General features: G+C 40.2%; 1 protein-coding gene across 1 annotated transcript in view; it reads right to left on the bottom strand.

The window, feature by feature from the left end:
• The window catches only part of TRPA1 (transient receptor potential cation channel subfamily A member 1), a 94,442-nt gene that overhangs the window by 46,341 nt on the left and 29,463 nt on the right, over positions 1-18,638 (bottom strand). The window contains exon 9 of the mRNA XM_088471572.1: positions 5,487-5,586. Coding sequence (XP_088327698.1) covers positions 5,487-5,586 — 100 coding nt within the window. The remainder of the gene's footprint in view (positions 1-5,486; positions 5,587-18,638) is intronic.

Raw genomic sequence — 18,638 nt, 5'->3', positions numbered from 1 at the left:
ACTATGGGGTCTATTTACTAAGCAGTGTTAGGAGAAGTGAAAAGTGATAAGGTGCCCAGCTCCCAACTGTCATCTCACAGGCTGTATTTGAAAAATGATAGTTGGGAGCTGATTGGCTGCCACCTTATCACTTTTCACTCTTCACTTTCACTTCTCCTAACACTGCTTAATAAATAGACCCCTATATATTTATTCTAGACAATTTAACGCTACAGCATGTATCTTGTACCTTTTTATTTTCCTTTGCCTTTGGGAAAATTTAGTGATTAGCATACAATTATACCTGCACTGTCATTTTTACCTTTGCTGTAACATCTCATTGCCATCACCATTGCTTTTACTATTTCTCCTCCCCTCATCCACATCATGTCCCCCTAAACACCGTGCCACCCACTCCACACACGCCAGCTTTTCTTCTACCTCCTGCTATGTCACCTTCCTCTTCCACCTAGTCTTCTCTCACTCTCTCACCCCAGTTTCCTGCCTTTTTTTATACCCCCTTCTTCCCCCTCCACACTTAATCACTTCTTTACTCTCATCCTACTGCTCCCACCACACTAAGTCCAGTGCCTTCCCTTATCTCCCCAGGACCTCTCAACACTGAACCACCTCCTAGAACACCACTGGCCGATTCCCATCCTTGGTCAGACTCCCAGCCTTTCCAGACACTCTCCCCATTCCACCTTTTGCATAAAGTCGCAGACACAACTGCAGCAAACAATGCAAGGAAGGCCACCACTGCGTCTGACTCAGAATCAGGCCTTATGAAAATGGAGTATCCTGTCCCCTCAACAGACCCCACCCCCATTAAGGTTACTTCCAGAAATTTCCTGGGAAGGTTTTTAATCACAATCCGCCCCTGCGCTGATTTACCACATGCTGTAATTGAATAGCCCTGCAGGGGCGTAACTAGCTTTTTGGGGGCCCCATAGCAAAGGTGCACGCAGCTCCCCCCCCCCCATGGTGAGGTTCAGCCGACATAGTTAGGCGATCAAAAAAAAATTAGAAAAAAAAATTATATGTATACACACATGTATACAGTATATGTATCATATCCATATACATGTAAATGGGTATATATATATATATATATATATATATTTATATATTTTTATTTAAGATGAACATATTATATTTATGAAGAAATTATAAATCACTTTCACTTTTGCTGCCCACAGTTTCAATCATAGGGGTATATTTACTAAAGTGATAGTTTTTAGAAGTGGAAATGTTGCCCAAAGCAACCAATCAGATTCTACTTACCATTTAACTAGTACCTTCCAGAAGATAATAGCTAACATCTGATTGGTTGCTATGGGCAACATCTCCACTTCTAAAATCTCTCACTTTAGTAAATATACCCCACAGAGTCTTCCCTCAAACTCCGTTCCGACGACTTGAGCCATGCACCTGACTGCTGCTGCACTACAGCACATCCCTCCCTGTCCTCCCGCGGAGCCCAATGAAGAGAGAGACTTTTGAGATGATGTAGGGTGATGTCGTAGGGTAGGGTGTAGCTCTTCAGCGGCGCGGCTGGTGGAAGCACAGTAATCAGTAAGTGACCACAGAGTCCTGGTACCCCCCCCCCCATACCCATATCATGCCCACCAGCAGTCCGCTGCTGCCCGGAACTCATTAAGTTTTAATAAAGGATAACAGAGAACATTTTTTTTAAAAGTCTACACGGTGCAGTGGGTTGGTTGCTGGGCCAACGGGTCCCCTAAGCCACCGGACCCCATAGCAAGTGCCCCCCTTGCACCCTCTACAGTTACACCAGTGAGCGCCGTGCAATTAACCTGAGAGCTAAAACCCTGCAGTAAGTCCCTTGGCTAATGGAATAGCCCTCTTAGAGGGGTATTCAATATGAAACGTTAACTTCACTGTCGAAGTTAATGTTTCATATCAGAGTTTTTACCTGCGTTAAAGTATCGGGCGCGCTCCCGCTTATACCCGTATTCAATATAAAATTAACGAAAACGGGAAACTCCGAGGTTGGATTTGCGTAAAGTTACGAATTTTTCCTTAAAAAAATTGTAAGACCCCCCTAAAGTAGTAAAAACATGGGGGATCACTATGGGTAACCCCGTTTTAGCCTTTAATTGAAAGTCGGAGATTTAAATAGCCGCAGCAGGTGTTTTTTTCCGACATTGAAGAAGTGATGCAGAAGAGCACTTAGGTTTTTTTTTTCGTTTTTTTAAGTGGTCCCATCAAATTTGGGGTACATGAAAATGGGTACTAGCATATTTTTATGTCCCTAAAGAAAGTTTTTAAAAATTCTGCATTTGTGCACCTGCCGCTATAATTCTATTCTAGAAAACATCTGCCGCATATTTTTTTTTTTTATCCCAATTTTTAAATAAATTTTTTGGGGTGTCCCTTTTTTTTTTTAAAACTTTTTTTGACACAGTTCTTTTTTAAATGTCAGTCCCAGGGGTGCAGGCTATTTTTTTTAAGCCTGCACCCCTAAACCCCAATTCTGCACTTTTTTTCGACACCTATTCAATGGTGAAAACTTATCCCCGTTTTTTAACAAAGACTTTTCAAAACTGCGATAAGTCTTTTAAATTGAATACGGTGTAACACTAAAACCTGCGATAATGACGTCATACCTCCGATATTAACGCAAAAACAATGTTATCGCACCCATATTGAATACCCCTGTTAGTGTATTATTTAAGGATTTCTTTGTACAATACTGTCTATGATCTCAAAATTATGTTATTACAGTATAATGATAAGAGAGAATAGTTTGTATGTAATTACAACAATACATAGTGGCTAAATTGGTACTTTGTGTTCACATCATGATTGACATGTACCGGTAACAGTAAAGGTCTGGTCAAATAAGAAAGATGTGAGTAGCTCTCAGGGAGTTCTCGCTTTGAAGCATTACTGCAGTGTAACATTGGCTACTACATGTCTATCTTTGTTGTGGTACAAGATGAACATTTAGGAAGGTTTTAGTATGCCTTATCAGCAATATTGTGCCAGGACGTGTTGGGCTATGTAGTTCCACAGCAGCTGAAATGCCGCACGTACCTTACCTCCGCTCTAAACCAAAAAATATCTGCCCACTGTTACTAGGAAAATGGATGTTTGGTTAAAAAAAAAAAAACTAATGCAGCTAAAAGAGAATATTAAAGTATAAAAAATATAACATAAACCCATTTTAGTTCTGCCTTCTAATGTGTGATATGCCGGGCATGGGGGTAGCTTGCCTGTAAGCTAAGTAATAGTGCCCTGCCGAAATCACTAATTATTTTCAACCTGTTGGCAGAAAAAGGAGAACACTGAGCCTGATTCACCACGGATTGCTATTGCGATGGTGGCTGCGATTACGTACGCTGTTCTGCTGCGAGAATATGCTAACGACTGCCATCGCATAGCCAGCATAGACACACCCACTACCTCCCACTACCACTATCTCACATCTGTAATACAGTACAGTATATACATTGGGAACATCGAGTAACATCGGCCCCTCATGCACAATTACAACAGGTCAGACCTTACTCTGATATTGCTAACCTCGTCACACGCAGTGAGTACTCAAGCTATGTATGCCGTCACAGCGGCTAATTTATGCACGCTCATGTAACGGCGTTCAAACGGACAGGCACGCCTGCGTTTCTCCATACACTCCCCCGTCACCACCCCAAACACTTACAACCTGTCACTCAGAGAAATGTAAAGAAATGCAATAAATGTAGTGATAATGGAAATATGGAACATTGGGTATTCCCTGCAATGAGAGTTCCTAATCTAGTTTGTCTTCACAAGATATAGAAGGCTGTAACATGTTATTATATGACTGCTAAAGGGCAGCTGCATCTAGTGCACAGGTTCTCAAACTCGGTCCTCAGGACCCCAAACTCCTCACAGAATCAAAAGTTAAATAATTAGCTCCATCTGTGGATCTTTTAAAATGTGTCAGTCAGTAATGACAACACCTGTGCACCAGCTGGGTGATCTGGAAAACGTGACCTGTGTGGGGTCCTGAGGACCGAGTTTGAGAACCACTGATCTAGTAGTGCATGACTGTTTCTATCACCTTGAAACCATATCGTATACAGTTTATGATAATAAGGTGTCTAATGTAATTTTATCTCATGAGGTTATGTTACCAGAATTTGAAAACACAAATACAGTAGCTTTGCATGCACGCAAACGACAATTGCTTTACACTAAATCTCTATCAATTGGATAATCTATTCTCGTACAAATCATTTCTTGTACTTAGCGATGTGGGGTTGTCTGAGTACACTTTTTGTCCATGCCAGATTTAGAAGTGTATTCATCACTGCCAGCACAATGGCAGCAGTGCTAATTTAGTATCCGGCTCACTGCAAGTTGAAACAGTAGGTACTAAATAACCAAAGCAATTCTACATTGCTACAGTGCAGGCACAGCTGATCCAAAAATCAGGTGAGATCTAAAAGGAAGGAGCAGACATTGGGAACCAATGCCATCTAAAGATGAATTTAGGCCCCCACAGTATAATACGGGATTTCAGGCCAGATCAGGAATGAAGGTTAAGCATGAGATAACCGTAATCTAATGCATTCATTTGTAAAAAAAAAAAAATGGCCCTGATACATAATTTCTACTTAATTTCTGCAAAAGTAGGCACAAATGTTAATTTTAATCTCCTTTTGTAGAAAATAAGGGGTAATGAATAGGCCCCTAAGGTTTATTTAGGTAGTACATTTGGATTTTCAGATGAGCGCCTTTGAGCATGGAATAAAAGTAAATATCCATCCTCATTACCCCTCTGAGGATGGATACTACATTGAGGTACAGTACTACTGTCTCACTGAGCTCTTCAGCAAAGTGATATGAGCAAGAACTGGCATTTAATTGTATTTACAGATGTAGGCCTATTTTATTTTCACCATTACTAAGACCTGACATATTGTCTTCAAAGTCTAAGTGATACTACTACCAGTGGTGGCTCCAGAGGTGGGGCGGCAGCGCAGTCCAAAATTCAAATTGGAGAGCCACACCAAATTTCAGAACCGACCGAATCTTTGCTGATTGCTTGATTGCTTGGTTTTAGCAAACCCTACTTGGGGGTCTAGCCAATCAGCTCCCAACTGTCATCTCAAAGGCTGTGTTTGAAAAATGACAGTTGGGAGCTTATTGGCTGGCACCTTATCACTTTCTTATCACTTTCCACTCTCTCCTAACACTGCTTAGTAAATAGACCCCTTTGTCTTTTAACAAAATACAGACTTTTTTTAATGGTTGGCTGCTATAGGCAAATTATGAAATCTAATAGTTGCTAAGTGCCTCTTTCCGGATTAGCTATTAGCTATTGGTTCCATGCTGCACACCTCATTCAGTAAATCTGTGTGAGTTGAAAAAGTAAAGATGACTTAATGCTGTTAATGTTGATTCAAGATGTTCGAACTGATGAGGGGAATTACACAAAATGGTATTTACAAAGTGAAACTTAGCACAATGACATTGGAAGTGTTGAACCGTACCTTTTTCAAGAAGTAAATTAACAGTTTTCCAAGCAGAACATGAAGTGGCTAAAAGGAGGGGCGTGCGTAACTCTTTATCCACACTGTCAATATTTGCTCCCTGTAAATAAAAGAACTTGGTGAGCATACATTGGAGAAACATTCAGATAAAACACACAACCAATAAAAAGTTTCCAGCATCTCAATTGAAAAGCTATAACCTGTTGTCACTAATGGACTAATGGTTGCAAGCTATACTACACAAATATGCTCTGTTGTGTTCGTTGAATCTTATAGATATGCAATCAATAATGTTTATGGAAAATTTAGAACATCAAGATCATCTAATAATTAAGTAAAGAGATACAATTATATATACTCTGCAGGCAATTTATTGAACGGTAATTAAATTAATGCATAAAGGTCATTTGCAATATACTCAGGAGGCATTGCACTTTACTCCATCTGTTTGAGCATTCAATTTTACAGATCTTACTTAACTACAATTAAGATTATAATATTTTTTTACAAAAACTACTAGTGTACATGTGAAAATTTTACCAAATATATATTTCAGGATATGGTCAAATATTGAATCCTGCCAAATCACAAACTGAAACTGAACTCTAATTTGGTTATTTAAATTAAGGATAATGAATCTGATTTATACAATTTAATATTCACTCTGAACTTTGAAAACATTAACTATTTATCTTTTGCAGCAAAACTCCTTGGAATATGAAATTTGGATTTGAGACAAACTTTAAATGTACTATAAATCTTTAAGATCAAAATTCCAAAGTAAATGCAGGACTTGGTTGCAATATAAGATTTCATTGTCCAATTTTGAGTTCTAAAGGATGTAAAAGAGAATAAAGCATTAAAATAAACATTGCTTTATCTATTTATAACTAAGGTATCTATTCATTATCACTTAATTTCTACAAAAGCAGGTTAAAATTAGAGATGTGCGGGTTCGGCTTTACTCGGTTCTTATCGCCAAATTATCATAAGTTCGGATTAGTTCGGATTTCTATTATTGACTATCCAAAACACGTGACCTCCGTATAGCCAATATGATGCCGTTTTTGAGATCCGGACATATCCGAGTAAATCCGACTAAAACCGAACCGCACATCTCTAGTTAAAATAAACATTTTCACCTGCTTTTGGAGAAATTAAGTTTTGGGGCAATTCATCATAAAGGTAATTCAGGATATATCACAGATACCTCCTGCTTACCTTTCTCTCCCGATGTGGCCTGCTGTCCCCATACACTAGTATGTGGACCTAAATTCATCAAGCTCTGAAAATATTATATTTTCGGCGCTTGTCTGTGGGAGCATTCACCATTTTCAGATGACGTTTGCTCCCGGAACCCGCTCCTTCCCTATGGGAAGGAGTTCCGGGTTGTGAAAGGATCTCCACACCTCTCCCGGGGCTCTTGTGCACCTGCGGAAGCTCTAGTTCATGCAATCGCACTTGCACTGCAGAGTCAGACTCGGCAGAGCTAAGTTTCACTGCTACTAAAGGAGCAGTGAAAACTTTCATGGAGACAGCTGATTCTTGGATCAGCTGTCTCTGCACCAGAGCAATTTTGAATTGCTCCGGCAATCGTCGTGAGTTATAATGACCAGGACCCAGATAATTAATATAATGAATAGATCCATTGACTATGTAAACTTACATTTTGAGTTTTTATTTTTTATTTTCTGTGGCTAATTACCCATTTGTTGAGTTGTTTGTTTATAACTTACGCAAAACTTTATATGTTCTGCTCTGTTTATTATCTGTCTCTTTTTATCTGCCAACCAATTGCCATTACAAAAAAAAGAGATTAAAAAAAGAAGTAATGCATGCAGCAATACCACATAGAATGTTTGTTATGTTTTGTCATTTTTTAAACAGCAAGTTAGATCCTTTTTAAGCCTTTATCTGAGCTCTTTCTACAAATCATTATTATTTTTTTTTAAAAATCGCTGGCGGTTGAAAAAATTCTCTGCATGTCATGTGAAGGCTGATGGGCTAGGAGGATCTTACATGTGACAAAGCAGACAGAGGGCCTGATTCAGAGCCGCTCGTCAGCGGCCGCTAGTTCGTTCCAAGCGATGTTCGCACAACTGCGCATGCGTACGGTTTGTAATACGCATGCGCGAACCAGTCAGTGCGGTCGAAATTCATGTGCTCGCAAAATAGCGAATGCCTGCTAATTTGAGTGACAGGATGAGGAGTTTGTGGGTGGTAACAGGGGAAGGTGCTTGAAAACGGGGGAGTGGAGATCCGAACGCAGGCGTGCCAAACGGTCAAAACGGGCGTTTAATGGGAGTGCATAATTAACAAAGCAGCGTCATTGACCACGTCACTTGGTTGTCTTTTAACCAGAACTGCTCGCAGTGATTGCGGTAGGAAAATGCTACCACAAGAATAGCGAGCAGTTCAGACGCCGTTCGATGTACTCGATTAATCTAATAAATACCGGAGATGATGTATGATGCGAGCGGCCAGGTGGCGTTTTTATCAAAATAGAGGCCGCAGGTTTTGTTTGCTTGTTCAGACTTAGAGGCGTCAACAGACTGCAAAGAGCGAGCACTTCATAGCCAGCCCCTTTTTCAGAACGACCGTCCGCAAATAGCGTACGGCTCTGAATCAGGCTCAGAGAGAAGTTCCAAAAGCCTTTCTACTCACTACATCATGTGCCATGTGGCTCTGGTTGCATTAAGAAGAATTACACTGAGAAGACTTATAAATCATAATAGCATGCTGAAGAAACAAACCAAGGAAAGATGAAATTAAATACCAACAGTTTTCTTGTAATCTGCCAAAGAAATTTATCATGAAAATAAAAGCACAATATATTTTTTTCAATCGAATTGCCGATTTACACATATTCTGCAGTGAAATTAAAACCTATTAAATCAGATGATTAACATGCTTCATGGTAAGTAAAATAAAACAAATTTATTGCATTAATACATTCAATGCAATAATCAACATGTGTAACTTATATATAATATAAAAGGCGGGATGTACTCTGGAAAGTGATAAATTGGAGAGTGGTAAACTACCAACCAATCAGCTCCCAACTGTCATTTTCCAAACAGATGACAGTTGTGAGCTGATTGGCTGGTTGCGAATGATAAAACTCGTTGTTAAATGAGCCCTTGAGTGGATGATAGTTTAACGCTCTCCAAGTTATTACTTTCTAGAGCTTAGTACATCTCCCCCAGAGTGACTTTGTTTTGTTTACTTTGTAACATTAATGATACAATTGAAATTAACATTACAGGGCTTAACTATAAACCTTAATAATGCCTTAATATGCTTTAGGGGGAGATTTATCAAATATTGGAGAAATAAAATGAAGATATAATACCAACCAATCACCTCCTAAAGACTCATACACACTAGACGATTTGAGTATGAGCCAACGTCATCAGTGACGGACCCAGCGGGGGTGCTGGCATCGTGCATACACACTTGCCGATGCCGGCAATGATGAACGATGGCAGGGGGAGATGGGGCCATGCTGCATTCGGCAGCATGACATTGTTAACGATATCCCCAGATTGAGCTGCATGTACAACCGACTGGGGATATCGTTTAACGACCTGCAGGAGCACGCATCGTTGGTCGTTCGGACCATACACACTAGACGATATGAACGATATATCGTTGAATGATATTGTTAATGTTCATATCGTTCACTTTTATCGTCTAGTGTGTACGCGGCATAACTGTCATTTTACAGTTTGTGTTTGAAAAATGACAGTTAGAAACTTATTGGTTGGTACTTTATCTATGTCCACTTTATTGCTCTCCAAGCTTTCATAAATCTCCCCCTAAGTAATAAAGACGCTAATCCAATATTAAGATGGCAACAATTTGAGAGCGTGATGCCTACTTCTAGTCTTGCCTTACTGTATATTGAGCATTAAGGGTCTAATACATTAAGGGTCTGTATATTGAGAGTTAAGGTGCGTACACACTGGGCGATAAAGTGGACGACTGAACGATAACGATATCGTTCAGCCGTACACTATATAGTCCATTTTTAACACCAAAGCAATGAACGATAACGACGTTGCGCATTCCCGCAGGTCGTTCGTCTTCATTGTTCATTGGGATAACATGCAGGCCAATCTGATGATATCGTCAGGTTGCTACATGTTGGGGAATGGGGGAGAGAGCCCGTCGCTGAACGTTATCGTTAATGATATCGTTCAGCGGCTGTGCTCAATGTCATGAACGACATTGAGCACACCCTGCCGGGACACACTAGACGATATCGATAATGGAGCACCTTTAGGTGCAAAACGATCACAAAGGAGCAAAAACTGAGCAAATTTACACCTTGCCAAAACCTTGACATGTACCTTGCCAATAAACCATCATATAAATTTTGTATTCATTTGCCTTTAATTTTTAATATAACTTTAAAGATTGTTATAGCTAGAGATATAAGTCTTATTAAGTTAATTTCTCATTCAGTTCATTTCAGGGGGAGTATATATCAGGTGAAGAGACAAGTTTGATTGGGAGAGCAATGATGTACTGTATGTAACAACCTTTCAGTGTTAGTACAGCAATATAACAATTGAAACCACCAAAGATATGTTCTTGAAGGTGTTCATCCACCTACACTACTTATCTATGTTCAATGGAGCTTCTATGCATGTTGGAACATCACACTCACAGCTTTAGCGAGCGGCCAGGTTGATTGTCACGATGGTCAAGACCATCACGACCATCGGGGCTTGCGATGAGACCCTTGTGGTAAGGTCTCGTCTGCCGCAAGCCCCAGTGGGCTTTCGGCTCTAATAGAGCCGGAAGCTCACCACTGACATCACGAGTGATGTCAGTGGGGCCGCCCCCAAACGGCAGGCGTTCCTTCAGGAACGCCTCCATTTGGCCAGCCACCCCCCCCACACCATGCCTACAAAACGGTGCGAGCTGTCAATCACCATCGACAGCCGCCCCTTTTGTAGTGAGCCCCGGAGCAAGAGAATTTCTCACTCCGGGGCTTGCGCATGCACAGTGCGGCCGCTGCGCCTGCGCAGGACCTCAACATCGACCCGCTTGCGAGCGCTCAGCACTTGCGAGCGGGTCTGAATGAGACCCTGAGTGTGCAACTTTGTTTGTAAACATGCAACTAATAGTTTACCAGGGAAGTGATCACATTATAATGACAGGAACATGATTCCTAGTTACACTGAGAGGCTGGCATCTCTCCCTCTCTCTGCCCAGGTCCTCCTTCTTTGTACTCACAGACTTGGAAAAGAGTAACAGGAGCTCTAGGTCACCTACTCTTTACCAATGAGGCAATTAGAAGGTGATAGACTCAGGGGACACAGTAACAAGTTCCCAGTCTGGAAAATCCAGGTCGGAACAACCACTTGTAAGTAAATGGCTGGACTAAGCCTCCTTATCTTTATCTAGCTATGTGTATATATGTATATATATATATATATATATATATATACTGTATTTTTCCAGATGCACATAATGTAACATTATCATTTCCTACAGGTCTTTTGGAAGATAGGATACATTTCTGTAATACTACATATAAAACTCCATCAGGGTTCCATTAACCACTTAACTGACGTGGTCGTATGGGATGCGAATGCAGAAGCTGTGCTTCAGCTTACAAGCTTCGACTGCACCGCCCGTCTATGATTTTGAAGAGGAAATATGTTCTACACATGTACAGAATGGATCTCCTCTGACTCCAGGACTCTCCTGCGGACCCAGCAATTTCTGACCGGTTTTGCTGGAAAAATCATCAGTTAAGTGGTTAAGGGAACAGTGTTGGAGTAGTTGTTTATTTTTAGTTTTTTTCCAAACAGAACATTCAGGGATATCATCAAGCAATAAATGTTAGTAGATATTAGTATACTGTATGTCTATTACACCCATAATGCCAGCTCCGGAATTGTACTGTACTTGTAAAGCTGATAAGATATTTTACATGTATGTACTGCTGATAGTGATTATGAGGTCTATGTACTAAGCCTTGGAGGGAGATAAAATGAACCAACCATTCAGCTCCTATCTGTCACTTTACAGACTGTTTGAAAAGTGACAGTTAGGAGCTGATTGGTTGGTACTTTATCTCTCTCCAAGGCTTAGTACATAGACCCCTACAGTATGTTTTAAAAAATCTGCAGTGTTTTAGACTTGATATAGAGATTTTGTTTTTTAGGGGTTATTCATGAAAGCTTGGAGAGAGATAAAATTGTGAAATACCAAGTGGCAGCTAATCAGCTCCTTTTTCAAACACAGCCTGTGCAATGACCGTTAGGAGCTGATTGGTTGGTACTTTATCTCTCACAATTTTATCTATCTCCAAGCTTTCATGAATACCCTCCTTAAACTGAAGCTAACATCTGCCACTTTATCTGGAAAGATGAAAATAATGAATGAGAGATATTTTGTTACATAGATGCAAAAGCACACAAAGTGCAACAACCCACAACAAGCAATCAAGGCAAGCTGACTAATGTCACAAATTCCTAGTGCATTCTCATTAGTATTGGTTCAACCCATAAAATGGTGTTATCCACTGTGTATAGTCTCTGTGTGTTAGCAAAAGGGATGAGACAATACTTCACATTATTTCACCTTCCGGGGACGTATCTATAATGGGTGCAGGGTGTGCGGTGCACACAGGCACCTGGGTCCAGGGGGCCCCACACCGCACACCCTGCACCCATACTTTTTATACTTACCTCTCCAAAGTCCCACGTCAGCCGGAGTAGCCCTACACAAACCGCCTGGAAATGGTCACTGCGGCCGTTTTCCTGGATTTTGCACATGCGTAGTAGGGAAATCGATGGGAAATTGGCACGGTAGACTCCGGGCACAGACTAGTGCCCGGAGTCTACGTCTGCTGTCAGTTTGCTGATTTGATTGAGAAAGTTGAGAGTTCTAGGCAGCTGCATAGGTGTGCAGGTGAGTGGCATAGGTGTGCAGGTGATGGGCATAGGTGTGCAGGTGAGGGGCATAGGTGTGCAGGTGAGGGGCATGTTGTGAGCCAAAATCATATTCAACATGACTGGTTTTGGTAGTGATGCATCACTTTCACTGTCACATAGTCTAGTCTGAGAGACTTTAACAAATGACCAATAACGTTGTTTAATTTTATTTATGCTTAGTTCACATTCACATATAGGGGGGAATTGAAATAGACCTAATATTTTTTGTTTGTTTGTTTAACGCCCAATTCAATTGGTTCCCTTTTTCCACCTGAAAAAATATTTTCCGGGTTGTAAAAACACTTAGGATCCACGCTAACACACGGACGTATGTGTTTTTGGGGCTGGCCTTTTGGCATTTTTTTCACCAGCGCCAAGCAGGTGAACAAAAATTCCCGATAAGTGCCAGCTTCCTGTCAGCAGCCCAGCACACGCTGCTGTTTGCTGGGCTGCAGTGGGACCAGGGGGACTGCTGTCACTGAGCAGCAGCAGCAGTCTCCTCTGCTGGGGTGGGGGGGTGTAATCACACTGATGATGGCCCACCTAGATGTGCCCCTGGCTGAGGGGCTCACAATGCCCCCTCCTCAAAGCGCAGTACCGTTTTTTCTTTTTTTTTGTAATGTGGGTGTGACCACGCCTTCCGTGATTAGGCCACGCCTCATGATAAGTTCGGACTTCGGTGCTAATTGAATTTGCCCAGGGGATCAATTAGCCGGCGGGAAAGTACAGCTGCTAATTGAATTCCCCCCATAGTGCAGTAAGTCTACCTTATTTATTACAAAAAATGGATGAGTGCTAATACACTGGTCTTAGCTTATATGAGATATTTTACTGTCATCTTCTTTGTCATTATTATGAAGCTGGAGCAGGTAAGACATTTTGCAAATTTGACAATAATATTCATCACTGGCAGCTGTACGCTAGGTAATGTTTCAATGATTCTTCTATACCAAATGAAAATATAAACATTTGAATTGCAAATATGAACAATGCAAAAAATTTAATGAGCTTCACAGGGAAATATGGACACATAATACAGCAATTTGGGGATGTTAACTGATCAGGCATGAAGTTATTACATATGAAACTTTATCTTGCCTAAGCCATACATGCACCACTGAGTCCCGGTCACATCCATACCTTGGACCCCAACCCATTGTGACAAATAAATAGAGCAAATTGCAGATGATGATTTGACTGTTTGACATAACAATATTCTCAGATTGGTAAACAGAACAACAAATCCTCTTACCATGGGTGGTATTCATCTCAAAAACAAAGTTTACACACAAATGATTAATTCTAAAGACAATATAGTAGCTGGTTGTGAGATCATCAGGAAGATGTATCAAGCAGTAAAAAAAAGGTGGAGAAGTAGACAAGTTTAGAAGTTGCCCATAGCAACCAATCTATACATTCTATAAAATGATAGGTAGAAGCTAATTGGTTGCTAAATGGACAACTTTTCCATTTGTCCACTTATCCACTCTTTTTACTGCTTGATACATCTCCCCCTGTATTAAAAAAAAAAGCAAATAATAACTGGCATTTACAATTTGACTTTAAACACTAATTAGATTATTGCAGAAATTGTAGCATTTCAAAGGTTTTTAAAAAAATCATTCACCTCTATATCCATCTAGTATAAAAAGCATAAACAGTTAATGCATTAGCACAATATCATGAGTGTGGCTCTAGACATTCTTATATAACTAGGTTTCTTATTCTTGTTCTTATCCAGGCTGTCAAACATAAAGTTCCTGTACTTTATATGAAGCAGGATCATATTGAGCAAGTTGTCAGATTGATAATCCAATAGCCAACAACTATAATTGCAGAGCTGAAAGGTAGAAATAATGAAACAGTATTATGGCACAGATGTTGTTCCTGTCTAGAGATTAGCTTTGTAAAAGCAGAGTTGATCTCGGCGGGCTGTAGTTTAATTCAAACTTGGCTTCATTCAGGGAGTGCTGTCAATCAGTGTCCGTTTAGTCTGCTCTGTGCTGTTTCAGCAGAAGTCCATAAGCTGCAGGCACTCTTGATAAGAATATAGGATTAATGCGAGCCTGTACAAATGTTGCAGTATTCTGTTAGGGCCCTTAGCTCATTTCTGTGTAAAATGAAAGTTTCTTCAGAAGATACGGTATCAAGGAGAGTGGAAAATAAATATATTTAAGGCTCTATTACCAAATAAAAAGTCCTTCTCTCATGTCTGTGAGAAGGACTTTTTCATTGGCTATTAAATCATTAAACATATAATACTATCCTGGATACCTTCATGAGAAAAGTGTCATTGGTCACAGAAACACGTCAATGCTTATAGACCCAGTCATGTAAGAATATATGCAATAAACTGAACACATGTCGTTGTGGTATAATATAAATATATACTATATATAAATATATATATATATATATATATATATTTGATATATGTGTGAATATGTTTATTTTTCTATATGTTTTTTTTTAAAGTGCCATTTCTATGACATTGTGTGGCTAATCATATCTAATTAGTGTTTTAAAGTCAAGTTCTGAGTGTTGGTTATTATGTCCAGTGTGCAGAAGTCCTACATCTCATCACCAACTCTGAGCTGTTGTTAGAGATGACCATTTTGGTTACACCTTGGCCTAGTCCAATCATCCTCAAACCATTTCTCAGTAATGCGGTTACAATTTCAATGCTATAATATTCTATTGATTATTCTAGTATTGTCCACTTTATCTTTTGCTTAGCCACGTGCAACCGCTTTGGCTGGATTTCTGACAACCCCCATCCTCTTTATCCACTTAATTGCAACTTTTAATATTTAATTGTCTCCTACAATACCCTCATTAATTCATTATTAGAGAACAATGGGGCTGTCTCTATTTTAGGTATTACATGTGAACGTGTTGATATTTTTTATAACATTGAAATTTGTGCAAATAAAAAAAATTATTTCCTATAAAATATAAGGGCCTGGCGAGCACAAGAGATACTGAAAATACAGATCCTCCCTGGTGCAGACGGATAATATCATACTGTACATTTCTTCCACCCCTCACCCACACTATCATTGTTGGTATCTGATTTGGATTTACTAAACCATAAAAACTGAAAATGATAATATTGAGCAATTTGCAGACAGAAGAGTTTTTATTCCTCAAATTCCACAAATGTTAACAGTTTGTCTTGGTCAAATAGTGTTTAGATTAAGCGTTGTGGCAGTTGCCGATTTGCCAGATTAGCAATACCTTAAACCAGTGGTTCCCAAACAAACTCAGTGTGATAGGCAAAACCCATGCTAATGGCTGCCAATCAAACAATATGTAGAAGAAGTGCAGCCCTGTCAATCATCACATAACTGAACCTAAGGATGACATAATTTACTTTATTTAATTATTGCTGAATATCTCAATAAGAAACTTTTGGCACAGGAGTGCCTTGGGAAAAAATACTGATACTCTAGGGCGCCGTGATTTGAAAAGGTTTGGGAACCACTGCCTTAAACTTTACAATTTTGGGATGTTTAGGAACGAGTAGTGGAAAAGGCATAAAAAAAAGACCATGAAGAATAAAGTCAAGATGTAACCATATTTTACAGTATACAGACTTAGTACAACATACACATACATACTGTACAGTATGCCTATGTACATCTTCAAGTGATAATATAAGTAGTCACTGCCAGGGGCGCCGAGAAGGGCAGGGGAGTACAAATTACCTGGGCCCGGGCTTGCTGGAGGGGCCCGGGTCCGGCACTGCTTCCCCCCTTTTACATCACAGCAGCCCAGCACAAGAAGCAGCTAAGAAGCAGCTACAGCAGTCTCCTATGCCTGTGGGGGGAGCGATCAAGCTGAGAGCGCCCCCTTCCCCAGCGCTGCAAAACTTTTTTGTTTTTTTTCCCTCGAAGGGGGATTGGCCACGCCTCTCATGATTAGGCCATGCCCCCTTTTTTATCCGGGCCTGCCGCTGCTCTCAGCAGGCCTTGTCACTTCAGATGTAGCTATGTCCATAATAAACATAAAACACAATGTGCATGTTCAAATAGTCATTAGTTTACTAGTGCTACATCTATTCCCATTTGATAATAAGCGCATCTTGTGGGGTGTCCAGATGGAGAATTTATATGATGTAATTTGAGCAAACATATTCCTCAACCCTGTTATGGAGCACTGGAATGTTTCATATACAATGGCTAGAGAAAGACTTCATACAGCATTACCTAAAAATTAACCCCTTGCCTGGCATAGATACATGAGATGCGACCACAGGCAGCCGGGCTTTCAGAGATCCAGTCGCATCCCATGCTCGCTTCTCAGCCCAACATCGGTGAAGGCAGGACCTTATTGTATAATGTGATCTAGTGCAAGAAAAAGCGCTAGTATACAGTACAGTTACAAGGGAAAAGTGTTTATTAGAATTAAAATAGACTTCAAACATAAATAATAATACATTCAGTTTAAAATCTAATCTAACAAGATTTACTTCTCCATGCTGAGAAGAATTCTCTTCTCTTTGTGTGTTCCCTTTCAGACAATGCCAATTGTGGAAGAAATATCAATTCCAGTAAAGCTGCATACACATCTAAAGATTATCTGTCCAACCAGCCAACTAGTTGATTGGTTGGCTGGTTGATTGAAAACCTGGTAAGGTATGACAGCAAATGACAATCACCAATTTGCTCCCAAACACCGGAAAATTGACACAAAAACTTATTTGAACAAATTGTTTAGATCAAACATTTAACAAACTTGTCTGACGACCATTTTCATCTGTTTTCTGGCATGTAGGAGCAAATTGCTGATCATCATTTACTCCCATACCTTACCAGATTTTTATTCCAACCAATCACCTAGTTGGCTGGTTGGACAGATAATCTTTAGATGTGTGGCCAGCTTAAGAAGATATGTTTGAGCTTTAAAGATTAGTCTTCTAAAGAAGACACAGATTTGGAAATGTTGCCAATTTTGGGTATTAGACAAGCAGTAACGTGGCCCGGCACCACTGCGTTTTCAATTTTACGGGCATTACAGTCAAACTACATGTGGGATCATTGGAAAGTAAAATTTTGGGCAACTTTCAGTTATTTTTTACAATTAATAATAGAGGCAACCAATCAGTATGCCAAGCAAGGCATACGGGGACAATACGACAATGATTTTTGAGAAGCAAGGACTGTGTATCCCTAACTGGATCTCATCACACCTGGCTTGTTGAAATTTTTGCATTCTTCTCCTTGTTAGTGCTGCAAAGGTTGGATCAACAATCCCTGCTGGAGTGGTACTAGAGGAATTCCCTGGCAACACCATTTATTGGGTCAGTAATGTCCCACAGACAATTTATTTTTCTGGAAAATATTTTACCAATAATCAGGCAGAAGAAGATGTCCATCTTAATCTGAAAATTCTCAAAATATGGCCCATGTATTCATACTTGAAAAATGTTTTGCTGAAACTCTGATCCTGGAACAACAGCTCCCTATTGACAAATGTCTTCTATACAAAGGTAGAATGCGGTAGAAACAGTACATATAAATACAAAAAAATAAAAAATACGGACTGCAGCAGATTCATTAGGGTGTATCGATTATGGGTGCAGTGTATGTGGTGCACACGGTCCCCTGGGTCCAGGGGGGTACACACTGCACACCATGCACCTATCTTGAACACTGACTTTTTAGGAGTCCCACTTCGATGCTGCAGCAGCAGCACAAACCACAGGGAAAATGCCATGGTGGCCATTTTCCTGTAGATTTGCGCATGCACAGTTGTAGTAACCATGTTACTGGAGACCTGCGCATGCTCTATACCAGCGTTTTTCAACCACTATGCTGTGGCACACTAGTGTACTGTGAGCGGTTGTCAAGTGTATCGCGGCAGTCAGCTCAGCGCACTTGTACTGTAATGTGTTTTTGTCGTGAGGAGGCCATTGTAGTGTGTTTTATTCCTGTGGAGACCAATGTGTATGTATTTTTTTATGTGGGAGCCAATGTGTATATTTTTCACTGGTCACGCACTCCGCATCGCCGGATGGTGTGCCTTGGCAGTCTTTAACAATGGTGTAGTGTGCCCCGGGATGAAAAAGGTAGAAAATCACTGCTCCATACAGTAGGTTATACTGAAGGGCTAGTTCCTATAACTTAAGAGGAACTGTTCCACCGAGGAAGAATTTAACAGACAATCAATGGATATATATAAGGCCTTTTTAGATCAG

Source organism: Taudactylus pleione, unplaced genomic scaffold (assembly GCF_031769625.1).
Source record: "Taudactylus pleione unplaced genomic scaffold, aTauple2 ptg000114l, whole genome shotgun sequence".
In the NCBI taxonomy this organism is placed as follows: domain Eukaryota; kingdom Metazoa; phylum Chordata; class Amphibia; order Anura; family Myobatrachidae; genus Taudactylus; species Taudactylus pleione.
This window is presented reverse-complemented; position numbering and strand designations above follow the sequence as displayed.